Source organism: Zea mays, chromosome 3 (genome assembly GCF_902167145.1).
Source record: "Zea mays cultivar B73 chromosome 3, Zm-B73-REFERENCE-NAM-5.0, whole genome shotgun sequence".
NCBI lineage: Eukaryota > Viridiplantae > Streptophyta > Magnoliopsida > Poales > Poaceae > Zea > Zea mays.
The window spans coordinates 206,569,302-206,579,213 of record NC_050098.1 but is presented as its reverse complement, the minus strand read 5'-3'; the positions used below and the strand labels follow the sequence as shown (position 1 = coordinate 206,579,213).

Genomic DNA, 9,912 nt, shown 5'->3' with positions numbered 1-9,912 from the left:
CCCACGCACTAGGGCTTCTGGGCTTGCGGCCGTCGTCGCGCCACGTTACCGCGCCCGCGCGCCCGCACCGGTCCTCTCCCAACGCCCTGGTGCCAGCCCTCTGACGGTTGGGCTCCACGGCGGAATATATAGAGGCGGACCCGCGGACAGCGACGTGGCCGCCCATTGGGTCAAACTGCTCGTCAGGGCGGCCCATGAGTTGATGCTCGGGTAGCAGGCCGACTGGTGGGCCCGGTACGGCTACGTGGAGCTTTAATTATCAAACCCAGGTGCGCTCTTTTTCAAAAAACAAGCGCCCTTTTGATCCACTTCATTGCAGGCGGTTTCTTACGCGAGCTGAGCCGGTCGCGAGTCACCGGTCGCTTGGCCACTCCATGGTCACGGGCCCAGGTGTCATGAGACCGAGCGGTACAGGCGCGTGGATTGACGGCTTTCCTCTTTCGCGTGGTCCCCGCGGTTTCCATTATTAGTAGCGCCACGTCACCCGCGGTTGCTTTTCTGGATTTTTAAATGGTTTCTGATCTTTGATCTCGTGCTCTGAGGCAAATCTTTTTGGGAATCGCCTGCCAAGTACCAGTAGACCGGGGGAGAGCTCGAGGAGTAGGGTTGGAGTCTTGGAGAGGCGTAGGGGTGCGTGCGGCGCTGGAGTTGTTGTTGTTGCTGGCTTCGCCTCGCCGGCTTACGTTTTCTTCCTCCTCCGCGGCGTGGCTGCCACTGCCAGTGGGTGTGGCCTGTGGGCGTCGAGTCAAGACAGTGTCGTCGTTTCATCTCCGCGGTCAGGTTTGGTTTGTTGTCTAGTGCAGCGGTACTGTTCCTGTAGATGTAGAGCAGCAGTTCGAGCCTTCGAGGGCGAGGGAGATGGACTGGCCTGGTCGCTGTGCGCCCTGTGCGGGCTTCCGCCCCGAACTGGGGCGGGGGCGGGGGCGGGGGCGAGGTGTTCGTGGGTAAGGGTCGCGGGCGTTGTGCGGCTGGGAGGCGGCTACCGAGGCGACGGAAATAAAGCAGTAGTAGACGAGAGAGCCACGATTTATAAAGCGGGTTTTGTGTGGGTGTGGCTCGCTGCTCGCCTCTCCTCCACTCCTCTCACTGCTCCTCCCACCTCGCGTTTGTTCGGCGGGCTCAGGTGGCTGCTTGCTGGCCTTGCTGCTGCTTCAGATCCTTATCCCCTCCGCTACATCGAGGCCGTTCGGAGCTGTCCTTTCTGCTTCGGATGGGAGTGGCGGAGCAGTGCATGGAGGTGCGGGGCGCGGCGAATCGGAGGTGATCCCGGTCATGGGGTAGAGTGGAGGGGGCGGAGTGTGTGTGGTATGGAGCCGTCCCGTGGCGCCACTGGCGGCGCGCGGCGGTGGGGGGAGGCGGAGACCGAGGTTGATGCGGCGGAGGAAGGGAGACGGGCGGAGGACGGCGGCGAGGTGAGCCTGCGGGAGTGGCTGGACCGGCCGGGCCGGGCGGTGGAGGCGGCGGAGTGCGTGCACGTGTTCAGGCAGGTGGCGGAGGCGGTGGCCGTCGCGCACGCACAGGGGGTGGCCGTGGGCAGCGCGCGGCCGTCGTGCTTCGTCGTGTCGCCGCCCTTCGCGCGCGTCGCCTTCATCGAGTCCGCCTCCGGCTCCGACGCCTCGGGTTCGTGCTCTGGCTCCGACGCCTCCGAGGACGCCGACCCGGACGCCTCGCCTCCGCGGCGAGGGGACGGCGCCGGACGCGGCGAGGAGCGCGCGGGGAAGTCGTTCCCGCTCAAGAGCGTGCTGGCCATGGAGCTCAACTGGTACACCAGTCCCGAGGAGGCGGACGACAGCGCCGCTACCTTCGCCTCTGACGTCTATAGACTGGGTGTGCTCTTGTTCGAGGTGCGTTTGCTTCACACCAACATACTTCTGTTCTGCGGCACGTCTTGACATCGCCTGTCTTTGCTTCGCGGACTGCAGCTGTTCTGCACATTCGAAACAATGGAGGACAAGATGCGGGCAATGGCGAATCTGAGGCACCGGGTGTTGCCGCCACAGTTGCTGCTCAAATGGCCCAAGGAAGCATCTTTCTGCCAGTTGCTAATGCACCCTGTGCCAGAAACCAGACCGAAGATGAGGTGCGTCGTGTGCCGTGCACTATTTTTGAGTGTGTTACCCCAGGAGAAAGGTTGCGTGAGCGGTTTCTTGTTTCACATTAGGTAGCATGAAGTCCTTTATGCATATATTAGTAATGCTTCTCCTCAAAGCTGGGAACTGATTTGTTTGTTAGTATATGTGCTGTGGTCGTACACTCCATAAGACAGAACGTGGATTGACAGACACGAGCATGCAGTTGTTTGAAGATCAAGCTAGCCTGGAAAATTGGCTGAATCTTGCAGATAGGAAAACCAATATTCATGAGGCAGTAACAAACACTAGAATTAAAATAAGCAATTTGAAACATCGGAATTTGTTAACAATGCACCACATATTCTAGATTTGACATTCTTGTTCTAGCCTTAATTTTATGTGGAAAAGTGCAGCAAACAATCTAAAAGTTGTACTCTCTCCGTCCCAGTATATAAGGCGTAACCATCTCTAGTTCAAGTACCAAGAAATGTGTTTAATTCTCTCTATCAACACTAGTATATGTACATGCATCAAGAGATAACACACCTTATATTATGAAACAAGAATAAAAAATGGTTACACCTTATATTTTGGGACAAAGGGAGTAACAACTAACACATCCTACCACGCACTTGCAGGACAGTTCTGCCTATTTGTGAAAGTTAGACATACCATTTATCCTATACTATTTTGGTTTTGATACTATTCGTCTTTCATGTCTATTTCAAATATTCATTTCTTCAATAGAAAAATGTGGCTGTATTGCAACTGATGAAAGTGCCAGCACACCTTTTCGTTTTATTCGTTCTCAGTGGATCTTTATCTTTGGCTAGAGATTTCTGTTTAGACAATAGACCATTGCTCGATCTTAGTTGAGGTTAACATTGTTTTTCTTCATTTGATTCTGTCTACCTTAATTACTAGTTAGTCACATACTTACCCTTGATGTAATTATTTCAAAAAAATAAATAAATAAGTAAAGATATGTATCTGCATGTTAACTTTGTGTTATTCAATGAGGTTGTGCCACATTGAACTTCCCACCTGTTTTCTTTTTTGTTTCTTTTTGTTTGACAGTGAGGTGCTGCAGAGTGAATTCCTTAATCAGTCAAGGAATAGCCTGGAAGAACGTGAAGCGGCACTTAGGTTACGCGAAGAGATAGAAGAACAAGAATTATTGCTGGATTTTCTTCAGCAGTTGCAGAAAAGAAAGCAAGATATGGCAGACAGTTTGCAGGACACTGTTGCTTTTCTCTCTTCTGACATCAATGAGGTACTCCACCAGCAGTCTGCACTTGGCCACTGTGTGAACTTCTCACCAGATTTGGATAAAGAGGTGTGCTCTGGAACTGTTGAAGATCAGAGTGATTGTGGATCCAGGAAGCGTTTTAGACCTGAGCTGCAAGGCGTTGATATGGAGGAAAATAATCGTAGTGTGGAAGAATGTTCAAGAACAGTGCCGTCCTCTGAGTTAATCCAGGAAAATGTTCTGTCAAAAAGCTCCAGGTTGATGAAGAACTTAAAAAAACTTGAAACAGCTTATTTTCTAACAAGGTCCAAGTTGGCGAAGCAAGTTGGCAACCAGATAAATAGTTGTAATCGAGTTGTTAAGAGGACTACTGGTTCAGCTGTTGGGACAGAAGCAAGTTCAATAGATGATTTTTCTTTGGAAAGGCAATATGGTAGAAGGCAAAGAGGTTGGGTGAACTCTTTTCTTGAGGGATTGTGCAAGTACTTGTCATTCAGTAAGTTGAAAGTTCGGGCAGAATTGAAGCATTGTGATTCACTGAACTCATCAAACTTAGTATGCTCCGTAGGGTTTGACCGAGATAGAGAGTTTTTTGCAACTGCTGGTGTAAATAAGAAGATAAAAGTGTTTGAGTATAATATGATTGTAAATGAACACCGTGATATTCACTATCCTGTGGTAGAGATGTCTAATAGATCAAAACTGAGTTGTATTTCCTGGAACAGTTATATGAAGAGCCATATAGCATCTAGTGATTTTGAGGGTATAGTGCAGGTAAGTTCTGTGGCATGTTTTTTATAACTAAATTGTATTTGATGCAATTACCATAATATCCCTGTATTTTCAGGTTTGGGATGTTACTAGGAGTCAAGTTTTTGTTGAGATGAGGGAGCATGAGCGACGTGTGTGGTCGGTGGACTTCTCAATTGTGGACCCAACAAAATTGGTCAGTGGGAGTGATGATGGATCTGTGAAGCTGTGGGATATGAATCAGGCAATTTTATTCTTGCACCTACTGTATGTCAGCTTTTTAACTAACGATAACATGGTTATCGAACTTGTATGTGGATTAGAGTTGCTTCTCTTCATTGTTATAACACATTTTTTGTGAACTGTGCAGGCTGGGAGTATTGGCACTATTAAAACAAGGGCAAATGTGTGTTCTGTGCAATTTCAACCTGATACTGCTCGCTCCATTGCCATCGGCTCTGCAGACCACAAAATTTACTGCTATGATCTACGTCACATACGAGCTCCTTATTGTACACTAGTTGGGCACACAAAGACTGTAAGCTATGTTAAGTATCTGGATGCATCGACAATAGTATCTGCATCTACTGACAACTCATTGAAGCTTTGGGACTTATCGATGAGTCCAGGAAGGATAATTGACAGTCCAGTTCAAACATTTAAGGGGCATACAAATACAAAGGTTGGATAAAACTTCCACATGTACTTGTTCTCTTTTCATAATATTCGTCTACAAGTGATTAATGTCTGGTTTTATCTTTTGTAAGTGTAACTAGTAGAATGTCTGATGAAAAGAATATGCTAGTTTAATTTTGGAAGTTATACTGTTGCAATGAAACACTAGGGTACGGTTGGTTACTTCACTTGCTTTGCTCACCTTGTCTCGTCCAGCAAGGTGAGCTTTGCCAGCATGGGCGAGCCAATCTTGCTCTCCTCCACCAGCAAGCAAAAATCTTGCCAGCACAAGCCCCAAAGCGAACTCACCAAGGAAACAAACGCTAGTTCTATCTTGATTTATGTCTGAGCAAGGAAATGAAGTCTGGCTGGAGAACCAAACACACTCTACTCCAATACTGTATCCGTATGTTTGGTTACCCGCACCGTCTCATCTTGAACCACCGTATGCGTTGACTCTGTCTGAGCTCCTGTTTGGTTGCCTGTACAAGGGAGACGCAGGCTGCATGAGCGGATGCAAAATAAACCATTTTATAGTTATTTGGTTGCATCCACTCATACGCAGAAAAATACCGTATCAGGTCAGCCAGGGCCATCCGAGCCTGCGCGTCCAGATACAGGCATCCAATCAGGCGATATATGTATGGATTATCCTACTGTGACAATTATCGGTGCTATCCTTTATACAACTATAGCGCCTTTTACAACTGTATCTGATTGATTTGTGAGGTTATGAACAAGTCATCAACATTGGTGATCCAGATGTTCTTTTCCTTTTTTTCTCATCAACATCAGTGTGCAAAGGAAGTGTTTTAAATCCCACTGCACCACTTATTTTTTAGATATTTAGTTGCTTGACAACCATAAATTGGTTCACTTGGTGTGTTTCCTGCGATTTAGTTACCTGCTTTTCCTATAGCATATTTACATCATGGTTTGTAGTTCGTTCAGTCAATTGATTTCATGAAATATTTTAGTGTCTCAGTTGTTCATAGTTGAAGGGTAGGCTTGGTGCAGTGGTGAGAGTTGTCTCACTGAGCAACCACATCGCAAATTCAAAGCATTTGCGGGGGAAGGCTTGTCTCGTTTTATGTGGGAGCCTCCGACACTGAGTCTGTCCTTCATTTTATGTGGCAGCCTCTGGCACTGAGGCTGCCCTTTTATTAGTTGAGTTCATAATTAACTCTCACGAAGGACACGGCTAGGGCTTTTTTTAGGTGAGTTCATAAACCCTTTTATCAGTTTAGTTCATAATTAACTCCCACAAACGACAGGGCTGGGGCTTTTTTTAGTTGAGTTCATAATTATCTCTCACAGAAGTTGTGTTCATAAACCCTTTTATCAGTTTAGTTCATAATTAACTCCCACAAACTACATGGCTGGGTTTTTGTAGTTGAGTTCATAATTTACTCTCACAAAGGACATGTTTGAGACAGTTGTGAGAAACCTTTCCACTGGAAAAAAGTTCATAATTAACTCTCACAAAAGATAGGTTTAGGACAATTGTGAGAAGCCTTTCCACTGAGCCAAAGCTTCTGGGTTCAACTAGGTCCACTCTTTTTTTAGTTGAGTTCATAATTAACTCTCACGAAGAACAGGCCTGGGCAGTGGTGAGAAGTCTTTCCACGGAGCCAAAGGTCCTGGGTTCGATGTAGCTTCTAAGAAAAAATGCACGGGTAATAGTTGCCTTGGTTATTCCTTCATTTTCCATCATGTGGGAGCCATCAACACTGGGTCTTTTCCATAATTAGTCTCACGTGTATACAGTGGTTACCCTTCAGCTGTTGCTTTCTGCGCTGAAAGGCACATGTTTTCATTGAGTGGCTGATTTACTTATTTGGTAAACATCTTCCAGAACTTCGTTGGCCTTTCCATATCTGACGGTTACATTGCTACTGGCTCTGAAACAAATGAGGTATGCATTCCATGGCTAAGCTTCCACAAAGTTGTCGAACATCTGACTTGTAGTTAGATTGGCCAGTACTTTACTTACCTTTATGCAAAATCATAGGGTACGCGCGTGAACATTACATTTGTTGCAAGGAAGCTGATGTTTATTATTGATGGATATAGTATAGTTCAGGATGCTCATGATTTAGTCTTGATTTGCTATGCCATGTGTATATGCCATATAAAGAAAGACTGGAGTGGCTTTCATAGTTCTCTAATGAGGTGTTTGGTTTGAGAAAATAAGTTAGTCCATCATCTTCTCACTCTCCACTTTTTTGTTTGGTTTATGAAATGGAATGAATTGATCCATCACCACCTCATTCCTCATAGTTAGTACTAACATGAAGAATGTGGTCATCCAATCAAATTTGAGGAATGAATTCATGATGTATCACCTCATCTTGGACTGAATGATTCTTCAAACCAAACATCCCCTAAGTTTCTGCTTTAGACTATCTCCGTTCTCGAATATTTGTCGTCCGCTAGTTCATTTTTGTACTAAAACGCGACAAATAGAAAAGACTGGATGGAGTATAAAAGAAGGAAATGATATTATGATGGAGACAGGTGCAAATGAATATCTTGTTGTAGGTGATTGGTCATTGTGTAGAGTGAGTAGGTTCTGATCAGCATGTGCTTTGTCAAACTGTCAATAGATACCTCTATTTTTTTTATACATGTCCAATGCCGATTCTTCTCCTTTTTTATGACAAATTCTGGAATTGCATAAAATGTTTTAACTCGCCCTTTTCTTCTTACTTCACCGCAGGTTTTTGTGTACCACAAAGAATTTCCCATGCCAGTGTTGGCCTATAAATTCAGCGTGACGGACCCTATATCAGGGCAGGAGATTGATGACCAGTCACAGTTCATTTCATGCGTCTGTTGGAGAGGGCAGTCTTCAACCCTACTTTCTGCAAACTCCAGCGGCAACATTAAGATCTTAGAAATGGACTGAGGATTGGAGTTGGGCATCTGCTGAGTCTCAGCTATAAATGGACTGACTTCTTACCAAGTTGTGTGCGTGTGAATTTGTGGCAACGGAGTTGCCAACGGTGCGTGGTGCAGAGTTGGGAGAGGTAGGAGTAGCTGTAACAGGTTTAGCATGGTTTGATAGGATTAAACTAGCGTGGTAGCAAAAGTAGCATAAATAGGAAACAGAATTGAGGTGTGGGGTAGTACTGCAAGGAAAGGTTTTGTACATCATTGGTTCGAGGTATACTTGTACAGCCAATCAATCCAGTTTTTACCTAGCAGCACCAGGCTTTTGCTCGTCGTAGTGTTACTTGAAAGGCAAAAAGTATAAAGTGGTCTACATCTGTTGAATCAGATAACAGCATTTGCCTCATTAGCTCTGTTTTTTTTTATTCCCCATATTGGCCATATATTATTGAATCAGATAACAACATGTGTTGTAGGAGCATGGACACGCGCAGCGGGACGGCCGCGAGGCCCTACCGTCATCAACTCATGCTTACGACTTTGCGAGTCCCTTGCAAATGATGAGGGGAAGACGATGTCGCACGGCGCAACAGTGACACAACCACCGGTGATATGCAGTTCTAATATCTCCTCTTTACTACCCCCATGCGAGGGAGATGGAGAACTCCATATATGGGGCCAATCTTTATTTACTTTGTTTCTTTATAAAACTAATTCATTTTAAACTTTATAACTTAATAATTGGTAAATGTGCGGTCGCAACATTTACTTCAGCACGCACGGGCAGCGCGGTCCCTGCGCGATCAGAACGTGAACTCATTGCAGCCCTTGCCCTTGAGCCTTGGCAGTTAGTTTGTGGCATATCGCACGCCGCGTGGCCGATAGGAATGAAGAATTCCCTACCAGATTTAGACACCGTATATCTATCCCTATAAAACTATACCTATCATGAGTATAAAATTCAGTCTATATCCACTCTATTGAGATATGGGCTCCCCACGTTCGATAAAAAAATATGATCATATTATATTTATATATAATATTAACACCCACACAACACCCAACAATAATATATCATAAATAAATTTGATATCTAATAATAAAACAGTGTTTAACCATGCAAAACAACAAAAACAAATTGGCACGTGAACGTGTGGACGGGGCGGCTGGTGGCTAGCCACATGGGTTGGTTGGATGGGTGCTTAACAGCGTTAGAAGAGCTAGAGTTAGTTGGGCTTATTGTCTATTAAGGTGTACACCTAATTTTACTGGATGAATATTACTTATGGGTAATCGAGTTTTGTTTTCCTGTATCCATACACACATAACTAATGTGACAAGAATTTCTCTCAAATCTGTACCCATAAAGATTAAAATCTTTCCATACTCTAACCCTAATAGAGGAATTTCCTATGTGTTATTAGATGTTAGGTCCTCATTGACACCTATGTCCAGAGCTGGGGCCAATATATATTGCGTGTGGGACAACCACATGCATGCCTATGGGGCTGGTGCGAAATGACTGATATATATCAATCTATTCGCTTGGTTTTAATTCGTACCAGTTTGTACTGTTTTCTACAATATTTTGTTTCTATAAATTATATATCTACAACAGTTGAAACAACTAACTTTAATTCGAAACGAACGGCCTCGATAGTCGTATTCTACGATGAGAAATGACTGTTTGGCACAGCTGCTGCTCGTTGAAAAAGCAGTTTATCTGAGAAGTCGGTGAAAAGCAGCTTCTGCTTGTTAGCTGCTTTTAGTTTATTCTGAGAAGCAGCTGAACTGATAAGCTGCTTCAGAAGTTGTCTGTTTGACAGAACTTCTGCTTAAATTTGTGAAGAAACTGAAAATAATTGCCAAACAGAGCTTTGTATATGGACGCCAATGCTGAAGTTAAGGTTAATTCGGCTGCGGCCGGGGCAGGCCTAGCCGAACCTGGGGATGCAGCAGGGCGCCAGCCCACGGCGAGCATCACAAGGATCAGGTAGCATAGCAAGGCTTCTCGCTAGAAAAAGACACGCCATTGTAATTTGTAACTGATGCTGACGACAACTGCACCGATTATCGAAGGGCAAGAGCTCTATGACGTTCTCTATTTAAATCATGGCAACGCGGGCCCAGAAGAGCAGGGCGCAATATGCAACTGCAACCAACTAGATCGAGCACGTGTGCTCGACACATGCGGCGTGCGTGCATATGGGTTGCATGCATGTGGCTTGGCGGTGCACCGCAAGCGAGCAGCATCTGCATCCGTACGTGATTGCG

General features: G+C 45.4%; 1 protein-coding gene across 2 annotated transcripts; it reads left to right on the top strand.

Moving 5' to 3' along the window:
• Nucleotides 1-544: 544 nt before the first annotated feature.
• Nucleotides 545-8,044, top strand: LOC103651250 (protein SPA1-RELATED 4). Of its 2 annotated transcripts, none has more exons than XR_004857354.1 (7): nucleotides 545-1,844; nucleotides 1,923-2,080; nucleotides 3,150-4,095; nucleotides 4,169-4,338; nucleotides 4,442-4,753; nucleotides 6,602-6,661; nucleotides 7,466-8,044. XR_004857354.1 is itself a non-coding variant. In XM_008676870.3 (7 exons), exons 1-7 carry the CDS (start codon nucleotides 1,308-1,310, stop codon nucleotides 7,652-7,654), a joined length of 2,349 nt encoding a protein of 782 aa, XP_008675092.1. In that variant the 5' UTR covers nucleotides 545-1,307; the 3' UTR covers nucleotides 7,655-8,044. The 2 variants fall into 2 exon arrangements, 1 of the variants encoding a protein (XP_008675092.1); XM_008676870.3 differs by having other exon boundaries at nucleotides 4,169-4,315.
• The last annotated feature ends 1,868 nt before the right edge of the window (nucleotides 8,045-9,912 follow it).

Bases quoted from the DNA above. Each gene is read 5' to 3' on its own strand.
- LOC103651250 (XM_008676870.3), top strand. From the start codon at position 1,308: ATGGAGCCGTCCCGTGGCGCCACTGGCGGCGCGCGGCGGTGGGGGGAG. The intron at 4,754-6,601 runs GTTGGATAAAAC...AACATCTTCCAG, and splicing joins AGGGGCATACAAATACAAAG to AACTTCGTTGGCCTTTCCAT. The intron at 6,662-7,465 runs GTATGCATTCCA...ACTTCACCGCAG, and splicing joins CTGGCTCTGAAACAAATGAG to GTTTTTGTGTACCACAAAGA.